The sequence below is a fragment of the Onychostruthus taczanowskii genome, unplaced genomic scaffold, assembly GCF_017590055.1.
Source record: "Onychostruthus taczanowskii isolate IOZ18803 unplaced genomic scaffold, ASM1759005v1 scaffold81, whole genome shotgun sequence".
Taxonomy (NCBI): domain Eukaryota; kingdom Metazoa; phylum Chordata; class Aves; order Passeriformes; family Passeridae; genus Onychostruthus; species Onychostruthus taczanowskii.
In genome coordinates this window covers 1,655,245-1,671,016 of record NW_024506002.1, presented here as the reverse complement: position 1 = coordinate 1,671,016, position 15,772 = coordinate 1,655,245, and the positions used below count along the sequence as shown (strand labels likewise).

General features: G+C 42.6%; 1 protein-coding gene and 1 long non-coding RNA gene across 3 annotated transcripts in view; one reads left to right on the top strand and one right to left on the bottom strand.

Annotated features, from left to right (window-relative positions):
• The window catches only part of LOC121346507, a 35,811-nt gene extending 23,547 nt beyond the window's left edge, over positions 1-12,264 (top strand). The window contains exons 3-4 of one of the 2 annotated variants that reach the window (XR_005954087.1): positions 2,599-2,742; positions 12,134-12,264. This is a non-coding gene — a long non-coding RNA (uncharacterized LOC121346507). Of the gene's footprint in view, positions 1-2,598; positions 2,743-7,607; positions 7,715-12,133 lie in introns of those variants that run through there. The other variant, XR_005954088.1, reaches the window with a different exon arrangement.
• On the bottom strand, positions 1,768-15,506 carry LOC121346504 (homeobox protein CDX-1-like). Its single transcript, XM_041424368.1, has 3 exons — positions 14,934-15,506; positions 5,208-5,353; positions 1,768-2,025 (listed from the first exon to the last, which is right to left on the bottom strand). Exons 1-3 carry the CDS (start codon positions 15,358-15,360, stop codon positions 1,768-1,770), a joined length of 831 nt encoding a protein of 276 aa, XP_041280302.1. The 5' UTR covers positions 15,361-15,506.
• Between the last annotated feature and the right edge of the window lie 266 nt (positions 15,507-15,772).

The window sequence follows — 15,772 nt, the reverse complement described above, 5'->3', positions numbered from 1 at the left end:
ACCTTCTCCATTTCATTGAACTCTGCCTTTGTTTAGCACTGTCCTTCTCGCAAACAAAATTATTAATCCAGTTACTAAGTAGTGAAAGCTGCTGGCTCCCTGAACCATCCTGCTCTTCTCATGCTTGTCTGATTTCTCTAAACTCTTTCACCATCACTCTTCTTTTAAACATGATATTGCAATTCAAGAACAGACTAATCATGAAAATCTGCAGGTTCACTTGCTGCAGTAGCTGATACACATTGCAAAATGGTTATGAAAAAAGGCATTTATTTTAATGCTCTTTATATACAAAGTAATTTCACATCACCAACGTTTTGATACTCTAATAGTACTATTTGTTATAATTAAAGAACAAACCCAAGAATGTAGTGCCTAAATGACTTAATGCTCCTAAGTCTCATTTGCAACAGTGACAGAGAGGTTTCAGGGGATACCTTGATGGAAATTACTGAGGACAGGCATCCTAAATTTCTAAACTTTTTAGACAATGAGGGAATAACTTCCCAAATCACTCATGTGCTCTAAAAATTTTCCCTTTGCAGACAAAAGTTTTGTGCATGCAATTGGGAATCATATTGGGGAAATAAGTATCCAGATTATTGTTAAGTACTGATTACCTACAAAATTCTGCTTAGTATGGAAGGGATCAGCCCTTCAGGAATTGAGACCCACATGAAAAATGCTGAGAGCTTTATTTTAAGTGAAGTATTTTGTTTGCTTTTTCTTCTATTAATTTGGCTTCTCAAATTTTATTATACAATCACTCATAAAACTGGATCAGATTTAAAATTGGTTGAATGCTATTATTGCATCTTTATCCATGGGCTCTGCTGTCTCATGAAATGCAGTCACTTTTTGAAACACTTACACTTTTTAAAAGGATTTCTGCCCTGCTTTGCTCTTTCTTTTAGGATCCAGAATGATTCTGACATGAATTTTCTTTGTCCAAAAATGAACTTGGGCCAAGATTCACAATTCCTGAACGCTTTCAAAACATTTATAGTAAGATGGAAGAGTGCCTGTTTACACCAGTGTATGGAACATTGGAAATCATACCTGTCAAACCCCCCAAAATTCCAAAAAGCTCATCCCTGACCTTTGCCCTTAACATGCAGTGAGTGCCACCACCCGGCTCCAGGCTTTCCATCGAGCGGGTCAAAACGCGTCAGCCAGGTTTGCATTTCTCAAGATGCACGTGTAAAGCCACAAGTGGGATCAGCACATGGAACCTGCACTGTGGAGATCAAAGGAGCAGGAATATTCTCGGGCACAGCTGCCTCAGCAGAGTGGGACTGATTGCCTGGGCCAAGTTTGGTGCTTTTGTTGTGTCTGCAGTGGAACGAGTGGCGGTGGCTGCTCCTGGGCTCTCCTTCGCCGTGCCTTGCAGCTGCTCCCCGGCCGGAGGGCTCCTGGCCTTGAGGCACAGGCATCCATCCCCTTCCCCAGGGACTCCTGCAGTTCCCTGGCCCTTGGGAGCTGGTGCTGTGCCGCACGCCTGGCGGGTGGCTCTGGTTTATGTCCTTGAAGCGTGTGTGCCCCAGGCCGTGTGACGCTGGGGTCCCCCCCGGGTCCTGCAGTGCTGCGGTGCCCCTCCGCGGGCTCGGTGCCGCCGTGGCTCCCCCGCAGGCCTGGCTCTGGTTTAGTGTGGCTCTGGTTTAGTGTCCTTGAAGCGTGTGTGCCCCAGGCTGTGTCACGCTGGGGACTCCCCCCGGGTCCTGCAGTGCTGCGGTGCCGCTCCGTGGGCTCGGTGCCGCCGTGGCAGGCTCACTGCGAGGCCACCACCTGCGGCAGGCTCCCTCCGTGCTGCAAGCCGCCCATGGCCAGAGCGGCGGGCGGCGGCGGCGCGGGGAACAGGGAGCCGGGCAGGTCCGAGTGGGTCTGTGCCTCGGGGCCCGGCATCGGGCTCACCGAGCCGGAGTCACTCTGCAGAGAGCCCAGGCTGCTGCTGCCGTCAAAGTGAGTCATTTTCTTCTTCATTAATTTTCTCTCTTTGGCTCGGCGATTCTGGAACCAGATTTTCACCTGCAGAGGAGCAGAGGAAAATTGTTTTCAGTTGCTGCCATACTGAGTGTGGTCCTTTGTGTGCTTTGTCACAGAATCGTAGGGAAAATCAGTTGCATGAGGACCACTGGGAAACGCATTGACAGACATTTCAGATAACAGAGCTGTTTGCTTTTCATACATGTAATCTTTCCTATTTAGTAAAAAAAGTTTAATAATAGCTTGATAAAAAGTGAGTTTTGTTGTTAGTTCAGTTATTTCTTTATGGATGAGCTTTGATTTATTTAATTTTTTGAAACAAAATCTAACACAACAGAATCTCATGTGTCCTAGTGATTGCCAAAATTATGCAAAAGTATTGTTACACTGAAAACTGTATGCCCTAGTCAGGGCAAGCCAAGATCTGCTCCTGGCCTATAAACTGAGGCAGAAAAGCTTTCCTGATTGGATGGTGCATGTTAATTAGCGAGTTCCAGTGTGGAAACCAGTGGAAATTCACTTCTGAACAGAATTTCACCAGCAATACACAACGTTAATTCAAAATATTGTCTTAGCAGTGCCTGAATAGCTGAGTGCTTTCTACTTCATTTGTAGGTGGAGCCAAAATCTGCTGCTGCTTCCCACACAATCCAGTGGCACCAGTGTCCCTGCCCTGTCCAGCTACCCTGGGGAAGGAATGGAGGACCTGCTGAAGGTGGATCTTCATCGGGGTGGGACAAGTGAGGATGTGAGCTGAAGGTGAGTAATGGTCAGCTGAAAACACTGCAGAACTTGCTGAGGTGTGAAATGTTCTGTGGTAACTGGACTGGCTTTGGATGTGAATCCCCAGGGTTGGATTTAAAGCTGTGCACTCCAGCAATTTATCCTTGGAAGTGGCTCTGGATCATGTCGGTGTAATAAGTCATGCTACCTCATTCAGGTTTGTTGTTGTTTTTTTGTGCAGGCAGCAAAGGGAACACTTCTGTCACCGTTTTCTATAACCCAAAGAGAAAAAATCAATATTTTGCTGAGAAATATTGGTCTGTTCAGTTATTTTTTGCTAGAAACTAGAAGGGGAAAGAGAACGATTGGAAAGGAGGTAAAACAGTGAGAGGTGATAACACCGTGGCTACCAGGCTGCATTTTAAAAGAAGATCACTGGTGAAGCCCAACAAAACATCTTAAGGACTCTGTGACAGTCTCAGGGTGCTTCTCCTAGAGGCACTACATTCCATTTTACAGTTGAAGGATTCAAATACATGCAAAGCCCATGTAAATTTAATCCAGGTCTCTTAAGTCCCAGGCTGCCATCTGAGATGTTTGGCAGTTCCTTTTGTTGTCTTAGTTCTGGAATATCATTTCAGTACCAAATTATGTGCTATTAAGCCAGTCTCAAGCCCTCTCAGATCTCTTGCATTCTGACTGTGCAGAGATAATCCATTCTCATCTCTAAATTTCTCTCATATATGTGCCAAAATGGATGAAAAGATTAAACATCTAAAAACTAAACCAACATTCCAGAATTACCCTTTGGCTTCAATGTTCTTGCCTGCCTGTGAATTGAGGTTTTTATTCTGGTTTGTTGTTAAACTAGGGAAGCAGATCTGCAGAGAGGAATTAGTAGGCACTGCAGGGTCGTGTGCCAATTATCAAATAAGTCTAAGTTAGAGCAGGTTGGTAATGTCAGACTAAAAGCTGACAGGGCCAGCTGCATCTGTCTGACTTGTTCTTCACCTGTTGCCTTCCTTCCTTTCAATTCTTTTTTTCATGCAAATCTCTCTTCCCCTGAAGTCTGATTTTCTCTCTTCTTTCTCATCCTCATCATGTCCTTTATTTCTGTATCCTTCCTATGTTAACAGTGCTTCACTTTGCCTTTTTTTTTTTCTTAATTAGATATTGCATCTTTCCTTCCTTGTTTAAACAATTTTTCTTTGTTCTTTTGAGATGTTCCTTCCAGGGAATTTCGGATTTTGGCAGAGGCAGGAAAAAAGTTTGTCCAGAAAATCAATTGAGGTTTTAGGTAGTGTGCAGAGAAACTTGGGATAGAACAGTATGTGTTCAGTTGTGCTCATATGATGGAGTTTTTTCATTTGTACAAAAGGGTGGTGGTGAGAATCTATCAGGTATTTCTTACTTAATCTTCCATTTTTAAAAAAACACTTCAGAGATGTAGGTTGTATGAACTGGAATTAATTTTGTTCTTGATATATTGATGATGGTGAAGAACAAATACTGCAAAAGCTGTTGCCATGTTTCCCCAATATATACAAAGAAATAGATCCCATATTTTTGTTTCACTTCTTCAAATACACTTACAAAACATTCATCAGGAGTTATCACTGATCTAGGAAGTTTCAAGTAAATATCACTGGTTGTTAACAGAAGCAGGGCCATAATACTCAAATTCACCATTATTAAGTCAAATTATGAATGTTTTAACAGCCAGCAAAAAGACACATAGTGTATTTTTTATACCTAGCTGCAACAATTTTAATTTTCAACAATTAAATCCTGGCATTCAGCAGCAGATTGAGGAATATATGCAAAATGGGTGTTTGCTTCTCCATTTCTGTAAGCTCAGCATGTGCTGTGTGAGCCCAGGGGCAGGTTGGATGGACAGTGCTACAATGGGTGGGCTCTGGACAATTCCTGCTCAGCAGAGCTCATAAAACAATAGTGAATCAGACCTAATCACGGGATTGTGTTTTGATTTATCTTCTGGGAACAGAAGTGGAATTTGGAGGGGAGGAAATGGGGCAGGAGAAAGGAGTAGCACGTATGTAGGAAACCTTTAACAAAAGGTACAAGGCAGCCAAGGAAACAAAATCCTTTAAGTGTCCTGCCCATACTTGAGCTCATCACTTCCATCTCCGCTAAGACCGACCTTGTTGCGTTTGGTTATGGAATTCCCACTGAATTCCCAGCAGAACCAGGACTTCTGCTTTAGAAAGCATGAAATTCTCCTTGCTGTCACAGCCCAGAGAGAAATCCAGGCAGGATTTTGGTGATGTGGTTTAGCTCGTGTTTCTCAGAATGGGAAAAAGACGGTGTGTGCATTTCCTGGGTTATTGCACAGCCCTAGTTTAGGTTCTGCTGCACAGGGAACCCAGTGCTTGGTTACTTGAGGCATTAACATTTCTGTGTTCTGTATTTACCATACAGTTATCTCCTCAGCAGCAGTCATAAATCCAAAGGAAAGCCTGGATGGCTGATCCATACTCTACCTGTCTCTCGGAAAGTCTTAGGTTTGCAGCAAGTTCAGACTTCCTCCTGATTGTAATGTATCTGTTGTAATGAAACTCCTTCTCTAATTCTAATCTCTGATGATCTGTGTAAACCACTCGGTACTTCTCTCTCGTTCTTGTTTTACCTGTTTTGAAAGAAGAACACATTGCTTCAAGCTAGAATTTTTTCACTTTAGCACCACAAAATATCTGGCTTTGCATTTGAAAATATCTGGGGGGATTTTAGGCCTGATTCTCTATGCACTTACCCAGAGTAACTCCCTTGACTCGGTCGTGATTTACAACACAAGAGGTTCATACCATCAGATACTAGGTTTGCTCCTTAGCAAATAGATAATAAACTGCTTCTCGTGTTCTTTATCACCCCTGTGTTATCATTTGGGAAAGGGAAGGCATTCCTGGTAAGAATAAGGAGCCAGGAAACCTGGGTTCTGTTCCCAGCTCTGCTGCAAACATCCTGACTGGTGTTGCATTGCTTTTGTCTCTGTCCCTAGAGCTGACACTCTTACCTGCCTGACAGAAAACTCACAGACATTTTACTGCACAGAAAATATTGAGAGCTTCCAAAGTTCCTCACTTCTTGTTGCTAGAAAAATTCCCACAACGTTGTGATTGTTACTGCAATTTGGAGGTTGTGTTTTCCCATTAAGTCTGGCACAGTCTGCCCACGGCCCGATAACAGCACAGGGAACAGTAATATAGATTTTCAGATGACAGTTCATAAAAAAGAGAAAAGGCAAGCAATGATACTTCACAATGGGCAGGGAACTGCAGCATCTGCTGCTTTGGGAGCAGCATTGCTGCCTCCCTTCAGCTCTGGGTGCAGCTGAGTGGAGCAGACACGGCTCAGCAGCATCCAGGGCATTAAAAGGCAGTGGCAGATGACAGGAGCCAGGGAACACAGATGCAAGGAGCTGAAATTTTATGGATTCCATACGGGGTCATTTCTGAGGACAGAATGTGTGGCTGCTCTGAAAGAAAGCTGAGAATGGAAAAGGCTGCTGCTGTCTCCCTTCCTCTGTGTTTTATGATTTAGAGAATCAATATATTGGAGATCAGCACCTGCTTAAAGCCAAAGCCTGAGGTCTTCCCACATTTTTAACAAATTGGATCATTGTTGTGTTAAGACCAGTGTTCTCATCTTTGCTGACCACAATCTTACCATTTTTTTGTGCTTCCTTGTTTACCTGTATTTATATGGACATTCCTTCAGATGTGCATATTTAGCCAGTGAATTGTCTGGGACAGGGAATATATTTTCAGTATTTTTTTGCTCTGTGTCACATTGTGATGCTGGAGGTCGTGAAACTGTGTCCTCAGTGGTCACTGCAGCAGAAGAACCCCCTCAGGTTCAGGTTCTCTCAGGTGATGCACAGAACTCAGGTGTTTGTACCTGTACCTGCTGTTGCTGCAGGTGCCGTGTGGCTTTGCACAGCAGCTCCTGTTTGCTTACAGAGCTTTTTCTGACAAGGTTACAGGACTGCCTAACTCCTCAAAAAACAGGTGCCACAAGCTCCTAATAATTACACTCTAATAGGAGCAGTTAATTTGGAATGGGGTGAAATGGATTCCCAGACATGGAGTTGGTAACATTTTCATGTCTGAGTAGATCCCAATGGGACAGAGCCCCAGAGCCACCAGCTTTCCCTGGCTGGAGAGAGGAGCAGGAGGGGCCATCTCTCAGTGCTGCCAAAGGCCTATTCCTACCCAGCCCCTCCTTCCCACTCCCCTTCATAGCTCCCAAAGATCAGCATTCAGGGTACAGGACTACAGCAGAATCTTGGGTTAGTGTTTTTCCCCCATCTGTGGAGGGAGATGTGGTGTTTCTTTGCTTTTTATGGAACATATTTAAAGTTAGCATTGCTTTCCACTTGCCATACACACTATATAGGGTCACTTTTGCCTCTTCCAGTATTTGACAGTCAGGACTTTGCTATTTCTAAGAATTTTTGGCTCACCAACCTATTGCTTGCATAAGAAGTTTCTTCAGGTTCTGCTCCTCTTTGTACTATTTGTATAGATCCCAGAGCCAGAGGTGGTAAGCACTGGAAGTCCTGGGCAGTGCAATGCTGTAAATAAATCCCTTTATAACCTGGATGGGGATGGTTCTGGTTCACCCTACAAGACAGGGGTTCTCTAGGACTCTCCCCAGGCTTATAGAACCAAATCTTCATCAGAATTTGGTCCTTCAGCTCCCATGTTCCAAGCCTGGGGGAGCATCAATAGTGCCTTTACAATGCTCTGGGCATCATCCAACCCTTCTTAAGGCCATCAGCCTGATTACTTGGAATATTTCAATAGGGAAAATAGATGTGGGATTGCTCCTTAGGCTGTGGGTTCTGCTCAGTCCTGTCTCAAATCTGCTACCTGTCTGTGAAGGTGCTGTCTGGCTGGGGAAGATGTGCAGGACATTCTCATTCGCTGGCATTTCCACCTCTGGGAAACTGCAGTGGGAGCAAGAATTAGCCCAGTGACGTTTACACTGATAATCCAGTGAAAAGTGCTGCTAATTTTAGAACACTAAGGTAAGAATTGTAGAGTCTCTAAGGAACAGCAGTGATTCAGTTCAGTCCACATAAATACCAGGACATTTGTTTTCCTTCACTGGAAGTGTAAATTGTTTGTTTAACATATGGGAACCTGTGGTGCTTTAATGTCTCGCTTGATATTTTTTAACTTTTGATCTCTTTAACTGGTAGTTTGGTTAAGGGTTTTTTTCCTCTTCAAATGAGAATTTGGGGTCATTCTACGGGACAAAATGTTTAACATGTTTCCTTAGTGTCCTTTGTGTTGTTAAGATGGAGTACACAAAAGAGCAACAAGGTGATCTTATCTTGACCTCTATTCTCATTCAGAAGGCACAGACAAATATCAAATGTTCTTCTATTGCCAAAACAAGGTGGTAAACTTCAAGAAAAACCTTCCTGTTTCTGGTTTTAAGTTCTTAAACCCTTACTGCCTGAATAGGAGAGGGTTGTGGTGTGTTGTTTTTTTTTTTTGTTTTGTTTGTTTTGGTGGGGTTTTTTGTTTGTTTTTGGGTTTTTTTCTTTCTTTTTAGAAGAAGAAATTAAATGTACATGGAAAACAGAATTTTCTCCCATAAGATATTTTATTTTTGTACGAGTAGCTCTCCGGGTTTTTTTTTAGTGGAACTGATAATATCTAGATTCTTTTTGAAGGAAGATTGGGAGCTTTGACATCTAATTTCTTTCTTAAAGTTAAGAAAATAATTTAGAAAGTAAAAAGCAAAAGGAAATTCTGAGAAATGCTCTGAGAAAAATTCTCTGATGTGTCAAATAAACCTTGTCTTTAATAATTTGATTTTTTTTAATGTGTGGAGTAATTCTGTGTGTGAGAGACAAGAGACAGTGGTAGCTGAGATCTGCCAGAGTCTTCCAAGAGACACTTTTAGCTCTGGCAGAGCCATATTTTAGTTTTTTAGGCCTTTACTCTCCTTGGTGTTACTGAGAGTCTTCCTACTGCCTTTGTTGGATGCTGGGCTGGAATTAGTCTGCACATGGTATTTCCTTTCAAAGGCAAAGCACACTTTTCTTTGCCAGAATTAACAAACAGCAGCAACAGAACCCATCCCTAAACAGTCTGGGACTTCAGCTTCTGAATTCCTTCTATTACACAGAGCAGATCCACTCCACTGAGTTCTGCAGAACTACTGGTTTTAATTTCAATTGCATTTTATTTCCAGGAGAAATATTACCTGAGTAGAATTTGAGGTGGGACTAGTGGATTCACCCCACAGATAGTGGGAGGATGTTCTTCACTTCTGAGGACATAATGGCAAAATTTAATAATGCAATGATGAAAGTCCTTGTATTAATGCAATTCTTTAATGGAATCCTGCATATTTTCCTCACTTAGGTGAGTGAAATAGCCCACATTTGACTTCGTACCATCTTAATTAATCTGTCTGTTGTTAGTGACAGGTTACAATTACAGTCAGCAGTACTGTGTCAGTTCTATATGGGATATGTTCTGGCATGGACAGTTCTCCCATGGAATTGTGGTTGCAGAGCTTATTGGTGCTGGGTGGAAGAGAAATGAAACAAAAGGGCTTTGAAGCAGCTACCTTTGCAGCCTGCCTGCCTTTGTGCTGGGGGAGTGGGTTTCCTGGGTTCAATGAGCTGTATAAGAAGAGGGAGTTTTGTCAAAACCCTCTTTTGCTCTAGTGACTACTGAGGAGTGCCTTTGGACCCACAAGAAATCAGACATTTCAGAGCTGGAAATCTTTTTGTGGGATATAGTTTAACAATGCTGCTCCATCACACCCACTCTGGCAATTTTTGACTGGCCAAGTTTTGAGTTGGGGGAAGGGAACAGCTTTCCCATTGGTCATAAAATTCACAGAGTATTTCTTCTGAAGACAATAAAGCTGGGAGAAGGCCTCTTTATTTGCTGTGAAAATCATCACCCTTTCCGGCAATATAACTCCTGAAGAAAAGAGGGAGAAGGAAGAGACAAGACTGCATATCAAAGCAAAGTGAAGTGTTAAAAGGGTCTGTTGCCTCAATATGACAGATAGGCCTCAAAACCTCAGACAATGTAGGCCAGGAAAGGGAAAAAACCCACCATCGGACCTCACAACTTGTTTACAAAGCAAAATAAATTAGCATTAGAACCAGCCCTGGGCCCTCTTTCAGAGCCTCCTGTCTTCACTTTTCAGGAATATTCTGCAGGCCCTGAAACAGCATCTTTCATAAAATCAGAAGCTGCCTGAAGATGTTCTAGGATAGGATAGTGTGGGATTTCTGTGGGATTGCTGACAAAGCATTGCAGCCTGGATCCCAGGGCTTAGCAGCGTTTCAGAGGAAGTTATTGCTGTGCTTGGTGGCTGGATGTTACCTTAAATTATCCCAGAAATGTCAAACAGCTTCTGGCCTGAGGATATGCTCTGTTCCCACTTGCATCTCTATTACTTTAGTATTAAAAACTGATGTTAATTTTTGAGTTTATAAAGATACAGACTGACAGAGATCAGGCCTCAGTTTTGTTTAGGACTCTAACTACCTATGTACTTTAGAAGCATAGGAAAAGTAAGGGACAAATTCTCCCTGAATTAAGTCAGTAATTTCACTGACTTAATTGAAATTGTGAAGCAAAAGTAATTTTAAACAAGTTTTGAAGACAAACATTGTGCTGCGCATGATGTTCTGTAAAGCTAAATTTAAAAAACCCCACCAGCCACTGTATTAAAAAATGTGACATAGATCCAATCTTATATAATGTTCTTGCCAGAAACCTTAGTGTGGTGAGTGGGTGTCCTGGTCCTGTGCATTAGTGCAAAGTTAGGTGCTAAAGGTTTGGGAAACCCAGTGTAATTCTCTGTTTGTATTTTCTGCTACATCTTGTCATCTGTTCTTTTATACATGCTCAGATTGTTCATGCTGAAAAAACAGAATAGAATCATAGAACTGAAACCTTTCAACAGACTTGAATTTTCCCTTCTGTTTTCAATTTTGAATATGTTCTGCTATTCTGGAATAAAGCTCATTGGCCAAATTCTGTTCTTCCCTTTGCTAGTGTCAACTTTTCTATTCATCTTCATCTAGAGAAGGAATTGGATCCAAAGCAGAGTAATTTTTATTATCTTTAAGCAATGACTGCACTCAACCTGCAGAAAATGTCAGTGGATTTCTGAGTGGCAAACCAGGGGAAAGCCCATTGCCAATGACTGTAGACTAAAAGGAAAGTGATTTACTGAGATTTTTCCCAAGTGTTGCATGTTCTTTAGCACTGAGCATTTTACAGGAATGGCCTCTAAAGAGGCTTATTCCTCTTCCATTTGAGGGAATAGAACTTCTTCCTTCAAAGACTAAGTGTGATACATTTGCAGTGCTTTTAGTCATGATGCTCTCAGTTCTCCTGTCATCAGCAGCAGAAAACTGTCTTTTGTGTCTGAAGAGTAAATTTTTATTGAAGAAGAATGATAGTAGAGTTGTCATCTACAGGAAAAAATCTCTCCTCTGAATCAGTTCACCTGTTTCAAAACATGTCCCCACCCTATTTTATGGTAACATAAGTGCAGATCTTAAAGTGCACTTTCAGCTTTGTGAGCAAATTCTCTTGGGAGTTCCCTGCCCAAACTCAGTGTTTTGGGCACACTTTTACAACAGGTGTGTGTTGTTTTCTCACACAGTCATAAAGTCAAGTCTACTCCTGTGTGAGTGATGACATAGCTCCATAAAAATCCTGAAATCAACAGGATGAGATTTGTAGCTTCTTCTAAGGTGGTTTTATTCTACTTTCCATCAAAGAATTTGCCTGCAATTATGTCTTGTGTGTGTGGAATTACCACCTCACATTTCTGCCTGCTCCTTGTCCGGGCTGTGCTCACCCTCTCTAAGGAGAGGTAGAGAAGACAGGCACAGTGTAAGGGTTGGAGCAGAGTCTTTTCTCTCAGTGTTTGTGGCTGAAAATCCCGAGTACTCAGTGATTCCTCTTCAAGTGTTCTCAGTCAAAACACTTTGGCTTTTTCCTGAGGAGTGCAGAGACAGGGCCCTGGATTCTACATGCTCTGCATCGAGGATCCAATCCCTGCAGTGCCAAGGCAGGGACAGACAGCCATGCTTCAGTCAGAGAAAGAAGGATGCATGAAAGCCTCAGCAGGACTTTCCTGCAGGAAATGTGTTCTAGTAGTATAAAATCAGGATGATAATCTCACATTAAATAATGAGATCTTCCAGAGGTTTCAGGTAACCTCACAAATTTCACTTTACATCAGTTGAACACATGGCTCTACATCGATGTTGTTTTTAAAGGTACAGAGTAAAACTTGAAATAATTTGTTCCTTTGTTTCAGGTTAGCTGTGTAGATAACAGTATCAAAAGACCTGGAGGGCATGAGGCAGTGGTAGAAATTACAATAAAGTGTTTTGTTTGTCATCTGTCAGGACATGAGGCTGCAAAGCACCAGTAAGAGAAGATAAGCATGAAACCTCTGGAGATGGGAATGCCACGGTTTCAGGGCCTTGTTTCTGTAGCTGCTCCAAGTCAGACTACTCAAAGTGAGTGAACCTTTGGCAAGAACTTCGCCCAGCCTTAAAGGGATAAGACTACAGGAACATTTCTTGCACACTTCTGAGAATATCTTGCAAAAATTACTTGCTTTAATAATTATTGTTTTCACAATGAAATATTATTGGTAGTATTAGTATTGATAATTAGTGCTTTGCAGAATGTAATGAATAAATGGCAGAATTATTTTGTCTAAATGATTACTGTTGTGATCACCTCAGGTAAGTCTGAGCCTCATTTTTTTCATCATTAAGAACAGTGGTCTGTATCCACTCACAGGGAATAAGGAAAGCTAATAAATAATAAGAGTGATTCCTTCATTCTTGCAACACCAGACCTTTACTGAAATGCCCAAAGGTTTTGTAAAGAGACAGAAGGATAACTCTCAGTGAACAAAGACAGCTTTAAGGATGTAAAAAGCTAAGAAAATTCTGAGGGGTTTGATCATGATGCAGCAAACAACATTTGCAGTGAGCCTGCTCACACCCCTGAAATCACTGCAACACCTGCATGTACAGAACCAAAGTCACTCAGGTGCTTTCCTAGAGCTGACACTGCTGCAAGAAAATATTTTAAATTATTTTATTTTTTGGGAAACCCTGAAGGATACCAGTGCCCTTGCTTTTAAACAGAAAAAGACAGAGGATAAAGAGTGAAGGGAGAGAAAGGAACCAACTCCAGTGAAACAGATCTGCTGGCACTGAGACTGCCTGGCCTAGCAGAAATACTAATATATAGATAAGAGGGAAAGAAGCAGCAGGAGAATTCCTCCTCTGGATTTTTTCCCTAAAGCAGCACTCAGCAGCTTTTAAATGTAGCCTTCCACTGGCCCATGGGCATTTGGGAGGGTCTGTTCCTATGGCCTGCTGATTTCTCCAGTTCTGGACACAGATATGCTCAATGTCTTGTTAGACCAGAACAAGTGTCTCCAGAAAGGAGACACTCTCAGCTCTCCTGGGAATGCTCTGACCTTTGTACGCTTGAAATTTGGAAAGTTAGAAATCTCTAAGTTCTTCTTGAGCAGCAGTTAGAATGTGGTATTTTATATTATGTATATATATCTCTGTATGAGTGTGTGCTGTATCAATCTATCCCAGTGTTCCACTACCAAAGGGACAGCACAGAACAAATCAGGTTTTGCTCCCTTGGTGTGACTGGGGTCCACAGGAGCACAAAGCAGGTCAGGGAGGGATGAGGGGCAGTGGGTTTTTTGAGCAAGGGTTCTGCCATCTGTAAATCCCACAATTAATGAGCAATTTTGTTGCCCTTGTAGGATTCCTCAAAAGTAAGCTGCAAGTCTTTTCAAAACAGGCCCTGTTTTGTTTTTTCTTGGATGATATTCAGTGAAGGACAAATACGATTTTAAAAATACAAACTTTTTTGTCCCTCCAAATTCTTATTCACATAGAGCAACAGCCTGTTCTGATTGCTCTATTGAATTCTGTGAACTCTCCATGAACTAAAGTTGTGCTCACCATGAGTGAGGAGGACTCTGCCCATACAAATTAGATGCATTATTTTAATACAGACAAGTTTTCTATGCAGTTGCTTTCAATTCTCTAATGTCTGTTTTAAGTAATTGCTTTTCCACCAGAGATTGATTCAGTCCCTGCTTTGAAGACTTTTATTTACAGGCAGGTGTGGAGGGTGGGAGGCAAAGGGAAAGAACCTTCCTGGGATGCAGCACTGAAATACTGGATCATCTCTTTAGGGGAGGAATTGAGCATCCCTAATTTCTACTGATCTCAGTGCATGTCAAAGCTGCTCAGCACCTCAGAGAATCAAATACTTTCATACAGCAGATTATGCCTCTGTTTTTTTTCAAGCAGTTTCCCCTCTTTTTCTTCTCCCCTTTCTTGTTTAATATTTTTTTCATATACAGGGTGCAGATTTTTGTTTTAGGGATGCTCACTGTTAATATTTTTCTTTTGTTCCTCCTCCCAATCAAACAGAACCTTTCCCTCAAGGTTCATGGCTTACTTTTGCTGCTTAAATACAATTGAAGAATTGTTTTGTACTCCTTGACTTGCAGCAGAGCCTAATCTGTGGCTGTATTACCAGGCTGTGTTACCATGGATCTTTGTATTCCTGCATATTCTGAGAGCTGCTACTACAAAGTGAAGCAAGCCTTTCCTTATCATTCCTGTTTTTGAAGCATTGACTCATTGTTTGATCTTGCAGATCTCATTTCAGTGTTCTGAGGTTTGGAGGGGTTCTTTCTGGTAGAAAGCCTTACTGCCAACCCCCTGCTGTGCATATTTTACTTGAACTTTTCCTAGGTACTCCAAAACTTGAGGAAAGTAAGCAAAGAATAGGTGGGGGTAAATACAATACTTCCTGTGTCATCCCAATCTATAGAACTCCTATTAAAAGCAGCTATTGGATATCACAAACTTTAAAAACATATCTGAAGTGAGGAATGAAAGGACACTACTTTCCATCTCCCACAGGATTAAAGATCAAGCAAGAAACCCAAGAAATAATCAACTGACCAAACCCAGCATCCAGTAATTAAACCAATATTTAACTGCTAGCAAGAGAATCCTTCAGAGCAATCGGGATCTTTCTTTATCAATCTGAATCCTTCCTCTGAACAGGGAACCTGGCAAAACCCCCCCAATGACACAACAACAAATAAAAATCCCTTCTCAGCACAAAACCTCCGCGCCCTCCTACCTGTGGAAGTGGATTGCACCGTTTTCCTCATCCACTCATAAGAGCTGTGCCTTTGGCTGTTGGGAGACATTTGCTGGGCATTGATTGTATCTACAGGAGGTAAGGCCGCAGCAGCAGCGGGGTGCAGGGAGCTGTAGTCAGCAGAGCTGTAGGAGCCCTGGCCAGGGGACGAGCCATTGATGTGGGCAGCGGGCCCGGCGCTGGAAGGGCCTGGGCCGTAGGCGCTCCAGTCCTCGCGCTGGGGGCCGTAGTGGGAGCCCCAGGCCGGCTGCCCGTGGCTGTCCAGGGCTGGCACAGGGTGGTATCCCATGTACTCGGAGTAGGCTGGAGCAGACACGAAGTTCTGCACGGGCAGGGTGTTACTGGTGCACCTTGCGGATCCCGGATACATGCTGGTGTCTTTATCCAACAGATAGCTCACGTACATGATGCTCACAGCCTGCCTTTGTCTTGCTGGGACATCCTGCTCCTCGCAGGGTTTGTTTGATCTCCCTTCCCCTCCTCTTTCTTTCTCTCTTTTCTAGCCCAGCCTGGCTCTATAAATGACTCCTGCTAGCCCTGATGTCCCTTTACTACACATGATTAACAATGGTTTTACCAGGTGCTGGTGGTAACAGTTTACTAAGGTCCTGCCTGATGTCACAGATAACTGCCTGCCCCAAAATTACATTTGCATTCAAATGAAGGGCTGCCCATGCAGGCAACCCCACCTTGCTGCTAGTTCCAGTGCTTCCTTTCTCACAGATCTTTATGTATTGCCAGCCCCGTTCTTTACTTTGAGGATGTGGTTTGAAATCTCGTGGTCTTCCAGCAGAGCTGAGTAGGAAGTTAACCATAAC

Bases quoted from the DNA above. Each gene is read 5' to 3' on its own strand.
- LOC121346504 (XM_041424368.1), bottom strand. From the start codon at position 15,360: ATGTACGTGAGCTATCTGTTGGATAAAGACACCAGCATGTATCCGGGA. The intron at 5,354-14,933 runs GTAGGAGGGCGC...CTTTCAAAACAG, and splicing joins GGTGCAATCCACTTCCACAG to GTAAAACAAGAACGAGAGAG. The intron at 2,026-5,207 runs GTAGAGTATGGA...GCTCCTCTGCAG, and splicing joins TAAGACTTTCCGAGAGACAG to GTGAAAATCTGGTTCCAGAA.